Source organism: Grampus griseus (assembly GCF_964374135.1).
Source record: "Grampus griseus genome assembly, chromosome: 8".
In the NCBI taxonomy this organism is placed as follows: Eukaryota; Metazoa; Chordata; class Mammalia; order Artiodactyla; family Delphinidae; genus Grampus; species Grampus griseus.
Window position 1 is genome coordinate 45591823 of NC_139002.1, and position 17136 is coordinate 45608958.

Sequence of the window (17136 nt, forward strand, 5' to 3'; positions counted from 1 at the left end):
AAAGAGTGATCATATTTCAATCAAAGCTGTCCTGAACTAACTCATAATCAGCAGTGACTACATTTTGTCACTTCTTTGCTCTAACATGAGTAAAAGTGACGATAATGATTTTTTGGAAAGAGGCTAGAGAACCTGCATCCAATTATGAAGTGGACTTTTAAACCTCCACTGGATTTTTAGAATGTTTTTAGTTGTCAAACATCCGTATAGGTGAACCAGCTGAGGGAACAAACTGCCAAACTTGCCCAAACTACTTTTGTTCCATAGAATTTGATCCCTTCTAAATCGACAACAGCGTACAAACTTAGCTATGAAGAATTCAGCCCTTATAAATGAAGACAAACATAATAAACCTACAGGAGGTTGAAAAGTAACTTCATTTGTTTTTGAATATTCAAGTGTAATGCTTCTGTAAAAGATTAAAACATACGTTTCAACTTTATCACATACGTCAATTTCCATTTGCTCCTAACCTGTCACTAATACATAGGTTCACTGGCTGCCGAAGAACCCAACTAATCATGGAGAGAGATGAAGGTATCAGTGGAAAAAGAGCACGGATACCACGGCATTTATCCCAACAGTATGATACCCGTCTTTGCATCCCTGAAGTTAAGAATGGCCACTTTCTCCAATTAATTTGCTCTCTACTAAATAAAGCAGCACTGTCTGTGAAGAGTTACTCCATACCCATAACATTTCACTACTATAGTTACCAATTCAGAAGTTAAAAAAAAAAAAAAAATACAGACCAAATCCATGTACCCGTGATCCTTTGTATCCTAAAATGTAGAAATATTCTTAGTTTTAACCAAGAATTAGATTGGAATGAAGTAAAACATCTTTTAAAGTAATTTTAAGTATACTCTTATTTGTTACTACATTTCTACATAATTATTTAATATTGCTTGTGGATATAATTTAATCGATAATAATATATCATAATGTCAACCATTACAGTGATCCAGAATGAGATTCTGGCTATAGAGGGAGCTTAATTATTAAGCAACACTTTCCTGAAAAGCTTCTGTATTTCTGATTGGTAAGAAAAACAAAAAAAAGAGCGTCTCTCATTGAAATAACACTGACGTTCAAGCTCAGGCCCCCTTCTTTGTGTTCAACATAATTAACTCTCTAGGACAAAATAATGAAACATTAAGTCACATTAATAAGTTACGGTCCTCTTCAAGAAAACTCGACGGGCAACTCTGGTGTTACAACTGTGTATCTTGGATCCAACTTAGGGATGAAATCCTGAAAGTGTTTAGATGCACCAGTACCAAAAACATCAAGGACTTTTCGGTTCATAACGGCAAATCTGTAAAACAGAGGACACAGGGAACAAGTACTTAATGAAGTTTATGAAAGAAGATGATTCACTCCATTTGACTTATCTTTCATGGGATGGGAAGACCGAGAAGGCTGACATGGCAAAAGACTCAATGGCAGATTCAAAAGTCACTTTGATGCTCTTCCTCGAGATTCACTGTCTCGTATTTTCTTTAAAAAGATGATAATCCCCCAAACTGAAACCCCAGAGATTACCATCATTATTTCAAACCCTTCTAGAATCCTTTCCACTAGGTTGTGTCAAATAGAAAAATAGGTTCATTGTGATTTTTCTGATGAATAAAATCACAAGAAGCTAAATGTATAATGAATGTGCTAACATTTACTGACAAGCAAAGGTATTAAACGTAATCCCTCTCATAATTGAAATTTTAACGTCTCACAGTCAAAAGAAAATACATCCAAATGTGACTGAAGGGCCAACAGCATATAGGTTTTCAAATTTCTAACAGACACAACATAGTAAAAACACAGCCCTCATTTTATCCATCACCTAACCTAAGAGATATAAAATTTTTAAAAGACATATATTTTAGCTAATGTGCAGGATGGACCTTCTGTGTCTCTGTGCCTGATCATAAGCCTTTCTTTTCTGGGGAAGATACCCAGGTGAAATTGTTTTGAGTTATTGGCCAGTATCATTATTCCAAGAGCCAATAAATGTGATTTTCAGATCCTTCCCAAAGTATGTTCCCTTCCGAAATAATCAACTGGTTAAACTCATTGATGTGCAAAGAAACCTGAATGACAAAGAAAGAAATGATTAAATACTAATAATATAGAGGATACACAGTGTCATGGCTAAGAGGAAGAACTCTGCAGTCGGACCGCCTGGCTTATATCCTAGCTCCGTCCTTTCCTAGTTCTGTGATTCTGGCAAGCGCTTAACCTCACACCTCAGTTTCCTCACATTGCGAAAGCAAGATATTAATAGTACCTATCTCACAGAGCTACTTTAAGGATTAAACACATATGTACGTATATGTATGCTGTATGTGTGTATGTGTGTATCTTAAAACCAGTTCTCGGACACAGTAAGCACGATACAACTGTTCGCTATTACTAATATTAATGAGAGCTGCTATTTACTGAATGCCTACTAGGTGCCTAAAGGCTGCCACAAACATCTCGATTTTCCCACAATGTATTATTGTTTCATTGAAGAGAGAAAGAAACTTGAGGCTCATGATGGTAAAGAATGTTCCCAACCGGTGACACAGCTAAGGGTATCAGAACTGCAGTCAAACCTAGGTCTGTTCAATTCCCAAGCTCATGGTCTTTCTATCAGGTCAGCCTGCCTCCCAAAGAATTAGATTATAATCAGGAAATGCTAACGACAACAACAACAATAAAGAATACGATCGTAAAGGCAAAGAAAAGTGTGCTTACAAAGTCAGGCAAAAGAATATGATTATTTTTCCAAAGTGGAAATCAGTCAATTGTTCAGGCATGATTTCTAATGAATCTGTGTAATGTTTTTAATCAAAAAGAAGAGATTAAAGATTTTAAAAGTAAGACTTAAGAATGTTATATAGTAACCTATCAGCAGTTTGCAAGTCAACATATTAATCTAGAACACTTAAAATATCTAAAATAATATAGGGGAAAAAATAGTCAAAATAATGTGCACTAAAAGAATGCCCCATGTTATTCTTATTAAATTTTAGGTCATATTTGATTTATAGCTAGATACCTACTTTACCACTGAAAGAATATTCCCTCAAGTAAACGAAAAGATTCAAAATCTTTTTTATGGAAATTGCTTTTTTTCTATGACCAGTTAAAACATCTCAGTCACTTACCTGCCCTTGGTGAGCCTTAAAAGGAACTTCCAGTAAGATGGTCGTAAGGTCTGAACTTCCATGACAGCCTAAGATTAGAATATTCAATTTGAGACTTCTTTTAGTAAACAGCAAATATTATCAGCAGTCTTAGGCAACAGAACATATTTGTCTCTATTTTTATTGCTCACTCTATTTAACGACAGTGATGACAGTAGTAACAAAAACATGTATTAATGTTTAAGTGGATAACTCTCAAGAATCTTTGTAAATATGCCTTCAAATAGGAATATTGCTCATGGAATAATAGAGTTAATAGTTATTATCATTGGGAAGCGTTTACTAGGTGCCCATTAGTAGCTGGCACTTCGCTAGTTATAGTAAGTTTACCAACTTGGCAGCGTTACTGTGAGAAGCTGCAAATAAAAGCTGTCCCCCAAACTTTGCAAAAGCCCTAAGACCATTAACATCAATAACGGTGATGGCAGAATTTAAAGAGATTGAACGATGCTTCTATTAAACTAGATTCTACCCCTATCCTCACTGCCTAAGTAATACTGGGGAAAAGCAATTATTCATATTTATGCCCATGCTATCTTTTTTTTGAAGTAAAATTAAGTTAGGGCATTCTAGCCAAGGTACTAGAGTGATAATTCTCCTACAAAAATTGCACTCTACTTAAACCGAAAAATTGTTGTGTTCATAAAACATGACCTAGCCCACTAAGTTAACATGTTTAATGATTTGAAACTTGCAAGCTATCTTGCTAACAAAACAAAAAAAGCATAGAATGTAAAAACTGGAAATGTTCCCAGGCCTTTATTTTTCCCCCATTGGTTTAATATATACACTAGAAACAGAAATAATTCTACTTCTCATTTGAAAAAGTTATACTTACTGCCTGGAAGCAAATTGCTGTAGAGATGGAATAGATGATAGTGTCTGCATGGGGAAAATAGGGAACCTTTCCTGCTTCAATACCTTTGAAATACATTGTCTGCAAAACAAGCACATAGCGCAAGATTTATAAAGAAAACAACTTTAAATAGCATTACCAATAAGGTGGAGTGATACGTTCCCTATCTACAACTATTTTTTCTACCTTTCAAAATCCTAACAATCCTTTCAGAGCTCAAATCATAGGGACTTCCCTGACATGTTAAGTGTCAGCCCTTCCCTTTCCCTCATTCACTCACCCCAAACCCCAGATGCCAGTAATAATACTTTTCTGTGAAATTCAACAGCACTTTATTTCTACCTCTTTCATGCTATTTATTCTTCACTGCTGTTTGTACAATGCTCAAGTCTTCCCTTCTCTGTTAGATCTATTCATTCATTCATTAAACATGTACTGGTGTAAACCCAATTAGCGCATAAGAAATAACTAACACACTCTAATAAGGTTACAAGATATCTATATTGATTAGATGTGTAGATCATCACATGTGTATGTACGTATATCTATGTTTATCTCATATATATATATATATATATATATATATATATATATATATATATATATATATATATATATATATAGGCTCCCCAGAGGAGGGAGCAACTACTCTGTCTATGACAAAGGACCAAGGAGAATTTCAGAAATGACTACATTGAGTAGTGGGCATCTCAAACCATCTGCAGTGAAGAACCACTTTTTAAAAAACAAAATTTCCAACTATCATGGCCTGATGCTTTTATAATACAATAAAAATGAATTACTAGAATTGAACCAAATTTTCACTATTACATTCAAAAAACAAATTACTCCATCGAGTTGCTATAAGGTTTCCAAATGCTTCCTCTCAGTTTCTATCCTTTCCTTGTAATGAACTGGTATGGTAATGAACAGTTCATAGACCAGCACTAGTCTGCTGACCCCACTTTTAATACTGCTGCTTTCTAAGAGGCCTAACATCAACAACTAGATAAGAGAGGAAAAGCAGGGGTAACAAACAGGGTGAAAATACATGACATGTATGGGGAATTTCCAGCAAATTTATATGGATGGAACAAAGGATAATTCATGGAAATGGGTTTTCTGGAACGTAGGGATGCTAAAGTGAAACAAGTAAGAAAAGTGGAAAGATGACCAAGACAGAATGGTGTTTCAATAGGTTGGAGGGAGCTTTAAGAAGACATGAGTGGACCATGAAATAAAGAACATAAAATAATTTTTTTCCAAGAAAAAAGTTGTTTATACAGCTGATTTTTAATTAATATTATGTATTAATATAGCATTTTAATATAAAATTAACTTCAATCCGTAAGATATGTACAAAGAGATTTATAATCTACTTCAGTAACAAGATAAACGTGGGCCATTATTTTGAAAGTTATATGATAATATATTACAAGGTACAGATATACTGTAGTGTATTCCTGTTAACAAAAACGAAATTCAGATGTGGTAGAATGGCATCATAGAAATGTTATGTGAAACAGGTATCTCTTGATATATGGGATCATTATGTTCCTAATTATTTCCTACAATAAAACTTATCTGTTGACCTAGAGTCTAAGTTAATGAAGAGTTGGGACTGTATCCTATACTTCTATATGCTTACCAGCACCACCGCAGTAATGGGAACATAATCGATACTCAATAAATATGTCTTGGAAATAATTTTTTCCAAGAAAAAAGTTGCCTATACAGGTGATGTTTACTTAAGACGCATTATATAGTAATATATCATTTTAATATAAAATTAACTTCAATCATAGGAAAATGATTGCCTATTATACGATAGTCATTAATTCCACAAAGGACATAGTAAGCTTATACTTCTAATCTCCTGCATTTAAAAAAAAGTTCTCATCAGCACACTTATCAGATACGATTTGTTGATATAAGAAACAGCGATACCACTGCTTGGCTTTAAAACCTCTAGCCATTTAGAGAAACATTTTACAAACTAGATCTCAATGTTGGATGGCCCCTATGTCAAAGAATATATTTTTTGCCAGCTAGGGCAAAAAAATATATTCTCTCACTCCCCTTTTCCTCTCTATTAGCAAGTCCTGCCAACTCCATCTCCTAACCATACACCAAATCTGTGTACTTTTTTCCATCTCTACTGCTACCATCCTGACACAAGCCACCATTTTCTGCCTGAGACTAACGGTTTTCTCCCAGATTCCAGTCTTGCCTCTAATCCATTCTCTATATAATAGCCAGAATATTCTTCTTAAAATGTGAATTAAATCACGTCATTTCCATGCTTAAAGCTCTCCAATGGCTTCCAAAGGCACTGAGAAAAAATAAATGCCTCCTCCCCTGCCTCCTTCTCTCTCTCTCTTTCTGTCTCTCATTTGGATAAAACAAATATGTAATTTTCTTAATGTCATTAGGGACACAGATTTTTAGTGAGATAAAACTTTTTAAAATTCAAACAAGTTAAATAAAATCTATAACCTGAACTTTGATAAATAAATAAATTTGATAAATAAATAAATTTGATGAAAACATCAATGTGCTCCTAATTATTTTCTCTTTCTCTGAAAAGAAAGGGAAAAAAAATAGGATGCTCTAACTCTGTTCACTGGAAAGGCCAAGAAACAATGACTAGCCTAGGAGCAAAAAACCTTTAGCACCCAAACTAAAGTTTTCTAAATACCATTTCTCACCAGAAGAAACTAGGTGCCATTGGAGAAGGCTGATTCTATGTCTGGAGCAGGAAACCACCCAGGTGAGCCTGGAATATCTTGTTTTATCACAAAGCAAGAAAACTATCAAAGATACCGGCATTACGTGAAAAAAGAAACAGGAGTCAACTTGAAGAGGCTCTCATGGCCAAAGATGGGGCAATTTGAGCATAATGACTGCAATAGGTTGAAACAAATCAAATACCTTAAACTCCATAAAGACACCTGACAACAAAGACTTACAGGTCAACTTTGCAGGATGCTAGGGACTAACTCATTCCAAACATCAGCAAGTAAAGGGAAGTAATCAAGCACTTTATTATGACTTTGTGAACAGACGATCTCACAGTAACCAAACAGCTGAAAGGGAAAGTTCTTTATGAAGAATTCCCACTAATAAATGCAGAAGAAACAATAATAGTAGATTATGATGATTTTGCAACCCTCAGTGAAATAATAAACCCTGGTCATTAATGGCTGCTAGAAAAATAGGGTAAAAGATGGGGAACCTTATGTTGGCTCTATCAACACTGAGCCCACTGATCCGTCTTAGCATCCCTGGTGGCGCAGTGGTTGAGAGAGAGACAGGGGCTTTCCTGGTGGCGCAGTGGTTGAGAGTCTGCCTGCCGATGCAGGGGACACGGGTTCTTGCCTCGGTCCGGGAAGATCCCACATGCCGTGGAGTGGCTGGGCCCGTGAGCCATGGCCACTGAGCCTGCGCATCCGGAGCCTGTGCTCCGCAACGGGAGAGGCCACAACAGGGAGAGGCCCGTGTACCACAAAAAAAAAAAAAAAAAAAAAAGAGAGAGACAACCCGACATTTTTGTGTTTCCTAATGTGATGTAATAGGAATTCACACACACAGTAAATGTGAAGTTTTTCTGCCACTACCATCCGCCTAAAAGAAACTGAACCTGAACTTGCTTAAGGCTCTAGATCTAATTTACAGTTTACAGACAATACATGAGTTAAAGGAACATGTTATAACACCACCAGTGAGGATGCAATCAGCAAAATCCAGAATGTGGGAAATTCCAAAGAATTAATAACCTAGATTATCAACAAATAAATGGCAAGGAAAAAAAGAAAGGGGGAAGAAAAGAAGAAAGGGTGAGGGATAACTATTATAAACTAAAAAGAGACTTTGGATCTCAACTAAAACAAAGGGATTGCAAAAGACATTTGTGAGGTAATATTGAAAATGCAAGCTCTAATTGGATAACGATAATAATAAAGAATTACCAGGTTTTTAAAATTAATGACATGTATTTTGATTATACCCTGATGGCATTCATGATTTGTTTGTTTTTAAGGAGTCCTTATTCTTTAGTTTTATTTTTTAAGGACTCTTTCTCCTCAGTTGTTTACGGATGAAGTGATTTGATCTCTGGGATTTGTTTTAAAATAACTTGGTACTTGGGGGTTTGGAGCAGTATAGGTGAAAGGAGATTGGCCAAATGCTGTTAACTGTTGAAGCTGTATGATGGGGTACATGAGGGTTATCACATTATTCCTCCTATGTTTGTGTATATTTGAAAATAACACAAAGAAAAAAGAAGAAATAGGAGAACTGACTTTGTAAGTACTTTTATAGGATTAGAATTTGCTTTTGAAACTTTTACTACTAAAGCAGCTAAAAAGCTCTGTATCCTTTGGTTGTATGTGCTTAAAAATGTTTGCTTACCTCTACCAATTTGGAAGCTAAATACATGGAAATTGTTGTGCTTTTATAAAACATCATTGATATTCCCGCCAAAAATCCTGAAACAACAAATAAGGCAAAACTGATCAGAACTCAAAGTATTTCTTTGTTATTAAGTCACTCAGAAATGTTGATTCACTTAAATAGGAAAGAACTGATTTGTGGCACTGCCTTTTGTCACAACAAAATCAAGGACAGTAATATAAGTGATGACATTAAAATGGGGTGAATTCTTATTTATTATCACATATTTTTAAACTTAAACATTGACCTTTAGAGTTAGGAACCACAGTTCTGATACACATATCACAAGAAACTACATTCTAAATTTAACTTTTAAAAACAGCAGTGGTCTTGCCAAATACAATGATCTTTTAAAATAATTTTTTAAAGGTTACTGGTACCATTTCTGATCTCAAGTGGAAATAGTCATTCATCTATTCTCCTAACAGCTCAAATTATGTTTAGTGCTGTCATCACACTTCCCTCCATTGCTTTCGTTCTATAAATGGAAAACCAAGGTGGTAGGAGGCCTGGAATACTAATAGTAGGGCTATTACTAATACATATCTGAAAAATTGTCTATTTAACTTAAGTAATACATATACTGAACTCACAGAAAATGTTTAGTTTTTATTTTTATAAAATTACTTGAGTTCCTAAAAAAATTATTATTAAAAAATACATCACTTGCCAGTGGTAAAATCAGAATATTTTAAGAAATCTAACTGCACTTCCACTAGTCACTTATATAATATTTTAAGTCTTTATGTTCTTTTGTGACACATTTTCCCTAGAATTTCTGGCCTGTAGCAGGACAGATACCCGAGTCATTATATTGCCAACCCAAAACATCAGATGGCAAGAGAGCCTTGATACGTTAAACTTCACAAATACAAAATGTTTGTACTAGTGCCTTAATGGGGATTCTATTACAGAGAAGGGAAGATACAAAGAAATCAGATGAATCTGAAAACCATGTCTGCTTCATTCCTACTACTGATTGATGCAATAGTAATATATGTATTTTATCATTGCTTTACCAGCTATAATGGCATGCAGTTCATCATCCAGATTTCTGACCCAGCGCAGGAAGCAACTAGTACCCTGTATCAAGAAGAAAATACAATGACTTCAGTTGTTTCAGTTCTAGGAAAAAAATGCATGTAACATCTGTAATGGGTGAGTCATTAGCTGACCTTGGAGGCAAATTGGTGATCTTATTTAAATCAAACTGAATATATGATTGGGAAAATTATGAACAGTAACCTGTTATAACGTTACTGTTTGGATAGACCCTATTAAGAAATTATACATAAAATTTTCATTGTAATGATTTTTCAAAATGAATTCAAAAATTCTACTTTTGCTTAGATGTAGAATGCCGGGAAAAGTATCACTCCCATTCTAACAAGGAGAAAAAGCTGGATAAGCTACAACTCTATCAAGTCAGAATCCTATAGTTAGAGAAAACATTTTTCAATATGAAGGTGAAATAAAGACTCTCTCAGAAATTTCGCACCAAGCTGGCGGGTAATCCCCATATCGGTGTGACGTGCTAGCTCGGAAGTGTTTTCTGCTGCTGTCATGGTTCGTCCGCTAAACTGCATCGTTGCTGGGTCCCAGAACATAGAACATCGGCAAGATCAGGGACGAGCCATCGTCAAGAACGGGGACCTGCCCTGGCCCCTGCTCAGGAATGAATACAGGTATTTCCAAAGAATGACCACAACTTCTTCAGTAGAAGGTAAACAGAATTTGGTGATTATGGGTAGGAAGACCTGGTTCTCCATTCCAGAGACGAATCGACCTTTAAAGGACAGAATTAATATAGTTCTCAGTAGAGAACTCAAGGAACCTCCACAGGGAGCTCATTTTCTTGCCAAAAGTCTGGATGATGCCTTAAAACTTATTGAGCAACCAGAATTAACAAATAAAGTGGACATGGTTTGGATAGTGGGACACAGTTCAGTTTACAAGGAAGCCATGAACAGGCCAGGCCATCTTCGACTATTTGTGACAAGGATCATGCAGGAATTTGAAAGTGACACATTTTTTCCAGAAACTGATTTGGAAAAATGTAAACTTCTCCCAGAATATCCAGGTGTTCCTTCTGATGTCCAGGAGGAGAAAGGCATATTTGAAGAATATGAAAAGAACAGTTAATATGAAAGTGTTTTCTGATCTATTTCTGATCTATTTCAAGACTCCTCCTCCCCGCCCGCCCCCAAAAAATTATGTAGTTTTTGTTGTAAAGACTTTTGTTGACTTTAGATCTATGGAAATTATTTCTAAGCAAAGTACCTTTATTCCCCATTAATCTTAACTAGACTGTATCAGGTACCATTCGTGAAACATTTCTTGCTGAAACTGCCTGAATGACCATCAAGGGTCAAGAATAGGTTACCAGCACCAGCCTAGGGTAGAATATCTACCAAGACAGCCCAAAGTGGGAGAGTCCCCTGGTAGCATAAGTTGAAACCAGAGCCTATAGAGCTAGGAGTTAGGCAGATGGGTCCAAAGGTCAGAAATAGATTATAAATAGAAGAGCTAGCACTCAGTTATTAAAATTAGATCAAAAGAGGGACTGTGAATTACTCTATATCACACTTGTGAAAAATATTCTGTTCACTCAGACCGGGAGTCAATAAGTTGAGAACGCCAGGATATTCCACACGGATAGTAAAGAGGCAGGTATGACACTACCTTTTCGGTGGTTAAAAGAGAAGGTCTGAGACCTTAAAAGACTTTGTTTCTGATCTTCAGTGAGATTCCATGAGATGTTACAATGATAAAACAAGAAGTGGCTGCTCTTTACAAAAAAGAATAATCTAATATCAAGCATAATGGCTAAAATTAAAAATTCAAGGAGGTAATAAATTGAGAATGAATATTGCTAGAAACCAAAATTAGTAAGTTAGAAACTAAACTTCACAGAATTAAAAAATGAAAATTAAAAAATGTTTTACCCATCATGTTAAGCAAAGATTTAGATTAAGTATCCAAAAAAAAAAGAGCATTTTCTGTCTTATAAATTGGGACAAACTTTTTAGAGTGTAAGTTAGCAATATCAATTAATATTCAAAATATTCTGGGTTTGGACCCAGAACTTGCACTTCTAGAAATTAATCCTGAACAAAGAAATGGACCCAAGAATATTTGTTGCAACATTTTTTTTCAAAGTTGGAAAGAGCCCAAATGTTGATAAATAAGAAATAACTAACCAATATGTCTATAAAATGTAACATCTGCAGCAGTTAAAAAGGACGAAGTACTGACAGAAAAACGCCAAAAATTGCTAAGCAAAAGAAGCAAATTGTGTATAATACTCAAAATGTTTAATAAATGTTAATGTGGGGGGGGGGACAAAACAAAAAAAAAGACTCTCTCAGACAGACAGAAGCTGAGAAAATGCACCACCTGCAGACCTGCATTACCAGAAATGTTAAAGGTCGTTCTGCAGGCAGAAGGAACAAGATACCAGATAAGAATTTAGGTATAAAAAAAGAGATGAAGAGCTCTGGAAATGGTAAAATAAAGGTAAATTTAGAAGACATGTTTTTCTTACCTTTAATTGTTATAAAAATGAATCAACTGTCTAAAGCAGTGGTCAGAAAACTATGGCCCACTAGGCAAATCTAGCCTGCCACCTGTTTTTACATGGCTCATAAGCTAGAATATTTTTACACCTCTCAATGGATAAAAATAAAAAACAATAATATTTTGTGACATGTGAAAATTATATGAAATTCTAATACAGTGTGCTAAATTTTTATTGGAATACAGCCATGCTCATTCATTTATATATTGTCTATGGCTGCTTTCACACTATAACATCAGAGCTGAATAGTTGTGAGTGAGACCATATGTTCCACAAAGCTTAAAATACCTACTCTTTGGCCCTTTACAGAAAAAGTTTTCTGACTCCTGGTCCAAAACAAAAATAGCAACGGCATATTGTGGGGTTTATAACATATGAAAAGATAAATGAATTGCACAAAGGATGGGAAGGAGGAATTACAAGTATGATGTGGTAAGATTCTTACACTATACTGAAGTGGTATAATATTATTTGAAAATATTGACCAATAAATTAAAAATGTTTATTATAAATATTAAGACAGTCACTAAATTTTAAAAAGACATATAAATAATAAGTCAATAGTGATGACAGATTATAAAAAATACAAAAAAATTAATATAAATTTAAAATACATAAAAAATACCCCCAAAATCAAGGAGACAAAAAAAAAAAGAGGAGCAAAGAAAACATGGAACAAATATGAAACAACTAATAAGAAAGTAGATACAAACAGATATAAACTCAACCATATCAATAACTATATTAAATGTAAAGAGTCTAAATACACCAATTAAAAGACAGTGATTACCAAACTGGATACAAAAGTAAGAACCAACTATATGTGGTCTAAAAGAAACCAACCTTTAAACTGAGGTCACAGAAAGATTAAAGAAGGAAAATATACCATCAAATATAATCAAAAGTAGCTATATTAATAGTAGACATAGTAGACTTCAGAACAAGGAATATTACCAGGATAAAGAGGAACATTACAAAATGGAAAAAGGGTCAGTTCATCAAGAAGACACAGAAGAAATAAGGTTTGTTTGCCTGACCTTCTCTTAATTACATTCTTAGGAAGATGCAAAAAATTGATAAATTTTTCAGAAATCACATATGGCTTTGGAACATGCTGTATGAATATTTTTTATAATAGATTTTCTGACCCAGTTGCATTTTCCTTAGTTTAATTACCATTAGTTTATATTACCTAAGCAAATAAGTAGCAAAAATGTAAACAAACAAAAAAGCCTAGGCTCGCAGATATGCTGGATGGTGGAGAATAACAAACCTGGGCTAAAAATGTTGGAGATAATCCACATATAAATATTTAAGGGTTTATCTTAAGAGTAAATACAAACTCTATGACACAAGAAATGAAAAAGAATGTGAATATAAACATATTATCACTAATATTCTGCCCTATTAACTCTTGTATATATTCAAAGATATAAGTAATGCTTCCTAGTCAAACCATATTGAAAATGTTTTCAGTGTTAGTAATATTTCATAACAAGTGATTAATTAACTATAGTTTATAGTTTGCCACTCTTTCCTTTCCATTTCAAAATACTTTCTCCACATCTACCTTTTATAGGTAAACTTTATCATAAAATGAAACACAGCCATCTTATCCAAAATAATTCCAGAGTTCAGTTTTTCCCAGCATTTTCTTTTAACAACTGTGTGTGTGCACATGCACACATGCATGCACATGCATACAGGTCAACCTTAGTTAACACATTTTACCTTTAAATTTTGAATATCAATTTTAGATGTTTAATAAAATATGTCAGTAATATGATTTAGATATTAGTGATTCCCATTAAACAAAAGGCCATTACTTCAAATTGCAGAGTGTTATGTCACAGATGATCCCTATATATGTGTTTAGGTAGGTGCTTATTATATATGTGTGGGTACATTTATAGGAACATGCAGAAGGAGGTGGAAGAATGTTAACTTTGTTTATTTGAGAGAGTACAGTAGAAAGAGTGAGTGAGTGGGAGATGGAAAATAAGTCATTGCTTATATCAGTTACAAGAGAAAATCCTTTTTCTATCAAAGGTTGATATCAGCTAGGAGGGTCTGAAAATGTTTAAATTAATAATCAGGTAGTAAAATTATTCAGAAAAAACAAATAGATACATCACTTTTGATGGTAGAAATATCAGGAAGTTCATATTTTCTCAGTGACTACATTGTTGAAGAAAAGAAAATGAGTTTTTGAAAATCTTTAATATTATGTATAAATGCAAATATATCTACACTTTCAAGCTTTAAGAGAAGAAATATCTCCAGCCTCTATTCCCAACATAATGTGCATATTTGGTGATGAGATATTTATGAATACTACAGAAAGAAGTATTAAAAAAAATGACAGGGCTTCCCTGGTGGCGCAGTGGTTGAGAGTCCGCCTGCCGATGCAGGGGACACGGGTTCGTGCCCCGGTCCGGGAAAGATCCCACATGCCGCGGCGCGGCTGGGCCCGTGAGCCATGACCACTGAGCCTGCGCGTCTGAAGCCTGTGCTCCGCAACGGGAGAGGCCGCAACAGTGAGAGGCCCGCGTAGGGAAAAAAAAAACAAAACAGATGAGCTAAGGCCATATCTCATTTTAACAATAGCCATGTTATTTATTTCCCACTTTTCTTTCCTCTTCTGAAAGCCTTACCTTGTATATACTAACAAAAGAGCCCAGAAAAGCTCCGAGCTGGAAGTTTTCTTTATTGTAGAAGAGAGAAAATAGCCGGGATGGCTGTGTAAACAGATGCCTAAATGCAGAGGGAATCCGGAGGCAGCACTGGATCAAGTATCCCACGCTAAACATTCTGATAAAACCCTAGAGAAAATTGGGAGGAAATTCTGATTTACAACCAAATTTTGAAGACAGATAGATGTAAATTTTATTGTTGCAGAATCAAAACGGAACTAAAAATATTAAGACAAGTTTATATCGCAGCCATTTTCAAAATTAAGTCCTAAACCTCAAACAATTTTAAAACAATTGCCTTAAAAATAAGCGTGAAATCTTGCAGCAAACATACTTTCTATGATTTACAAAGTCTTAAAAAGTCTCCCAAGCACTGGCCAAGTCTATCTATGTACCAAACTTCTACTTCTTGGCATTTTGTTGACATAACTGGGATTTATAATCCCTAAACCACAAATAGTTTTAGAAACAAAAGCACTGCAATTCCAAAAAAAATAGTTAACAAAACCAAATGCTTTGGGAAATTTTAACAGAAAATGTCTCTTAATCATTAGTTTGAACAGAGATTCTTTTGACAGAAAATAATTGTATTATCTGTTTAGACCTTTGGTGTCAACTATTTAAACAATCAAGTTTAAAGAATTTTCCAGGAAAAGAAATAATTCTATCTAGGTTTTTACTTCTGTGCTCAATGTGTCAAGCTGAAACATCTCTAGGGAATGGCAGCTTTAAGGTAAACTAAAGAAAACCCGAGAAAGCAAATTTGCCACAAATCCACATTTGCTGTCAACATTTCTCCATATTACCTGCAACTATCTACAGTGTAAAAGGGAGGAAAGGATGACTAATGTTGGTCAATTTCATTTCACTCTTTAGGAAAATGAAGTTTGATGTCACTTAATGGTGAGAGACTGAAAAATTCCAGTCATCTCAAAACAAAATGTTATCAAAAAGAATAGTATTTTATACATGATTCAGCCAATACACTGTAATACTGATCTCCCATCGTCCTCCTCTTTCACCCCCACTGGAATGGAAAAACGTCTACATTCTTAGCAGTGTTTGCTGCTAAGTTTCAAAGGTCAGGTTTGTATCTTCGGTATGGCTGCCTTCTATTTTTAAAAAAAAAAAATTGAGTTACTATGAAGAAACATTCATTAATTTACCTGAAACTACCTAATACCTGGTTAAAACATGAAAATTAAATTGTCCAAACAATTAGCATGAATTATCATGCATTTGCTTAACTGAAACTGCCTAGTGTTTGTTTAATGCATGAGGTGGTCACACCTGTATCTGATAATATCATAATATTAACCTAAGGGTTCAAAGATCACACTCATGTTCAATCATTTCACACTGTTTTCAAGAGATCTATTCATCCTTCCATCAATTCACCCTTTCATGTATTCAGGAAAGATTCAGTGAATGCCTCTCATGTGCTGCTCATCACACTAGATGCTGGGGATAGAGTACTGAGGACACAAAGCTCTTGCCTTCATGGAGCTTCCATGCTCATTAGAGGAAGAGAAAATCAGTAAACAAATAAACATAAAGTAATTACAGATTACAATAAGTGTTGAGAAGAAAGTAATCAGGGCACTGGGAAAGAAATTAACAGGGCATCCTATATTAGACTGAGTGGTAAGGGAAGGCTACTGAGGATGTGACGTTTAAATAGACACAAAAGAGAAGGAGCTGGCATGAGAAAAACATTTTGGGTAGCTTGGACAAAAAGCACAAAGCCAAAAAAGAGATTGGCAGGTATCAACAAAAAGTTCATGTGAATGGAGTATAGTGAGTTGGGGGGAATGTTAATTCATCTGAATATTCACTCAGGGGTATGATTTAACATGAGGTGTAACTGAGTCCATGGAATAATGAGGTGCACTGTCAAAATATTTTGCTATACTTGTGATATAAATTCCTCACCCACAAATCTCCAAATAATTCTACATTCATGGACATAATATAACAATGTATACATAAATTAGCAAGTTTATAGTACTGGTACACGCTTGAAAGAATGACTACATTTTTTCATAGCTCAGTAATTCTCACTAACTTTCTCGTATACTTTTTTTAAAATATCACCTCTCCTCTCCCCAAATTTCTCAAATATCTCTAATTTAGTCAAAATGCTTTTCTTAGTTCCCCTCCTGCAGTTTCCCCCTGAACTAGAATTATGTCCAATTGGAGGGAATAATAACCCTCTCTGGGAGCTTGTAGACTTTGAGGCAGCCAGCAACATTCTTTTTTTTTTTTTTTTTTTTCTTTTTTGCCACTTTAAAAATGGGGCAGGAAATCAGATTTGGAAAGAGTGTGTCAGAAACTACTTCACAACTGAAAAAATACTCTACTGCTTTT

The 17136-nt window shown here is 34.8% G+C and overlaps 2 protein-coding genes across 3 annotated transcripts in view; one reads left to right on the top strand and one right to left on the bottom strand.

Moving 5' to 3' along the window:
* Positions 1-1012: 1012 nt before the first annotated feature.
* The window catches only part of TMEM135 (transmembrane protein 135), a 240207-nt gene continuing 224083 nt past the window's right edge, over positions 1013-17136 (bottom strand). For both annotated transcript variants that reach the window (XM_082661045.1, XM_082661046.1), the window contains 6 exons: positions 14731-14898; positions 9519-9582; positions 8458-8534; positions 4030-4128; positions 3153-3220; positions 1013-1318 (listed from right to left, as the gene is read on the bottom strand). In XM_082661045.1, the coding sequence (XP_082517171.1) occupies positions 1186-1318; positions 3153-3220; positions 4030-4128; positions 8458-8534; positions 9519-9582; positions 14731-14898 (609 nt within the window). In that variant the 3' untranslated portion in view covers positions 1013-1185. The remainder of the gene's footprint in view (positions 1319-3152; positions 3221-4029; positions 4129-8457; positions 8535-9518; positions 9583-14730; positions 14899-17136) is intronic.
* LOC309825950 (dihydrofolate reductase-like) lies at positions 10039-10641 on the top strand (the record flags this gene model as incomplete). The annotated part of the gene is made up of 1 exon (XM_082659838.1): positions 10039-10641. The coding sequence occupies exon 1, from the start codon at positions 10063-10065 to the stop codon at positions 10639-10641; it is 579 nt and encodes a 192-aa protein (XP_082515964.1). The 5' UTR covers positions 10039-10062.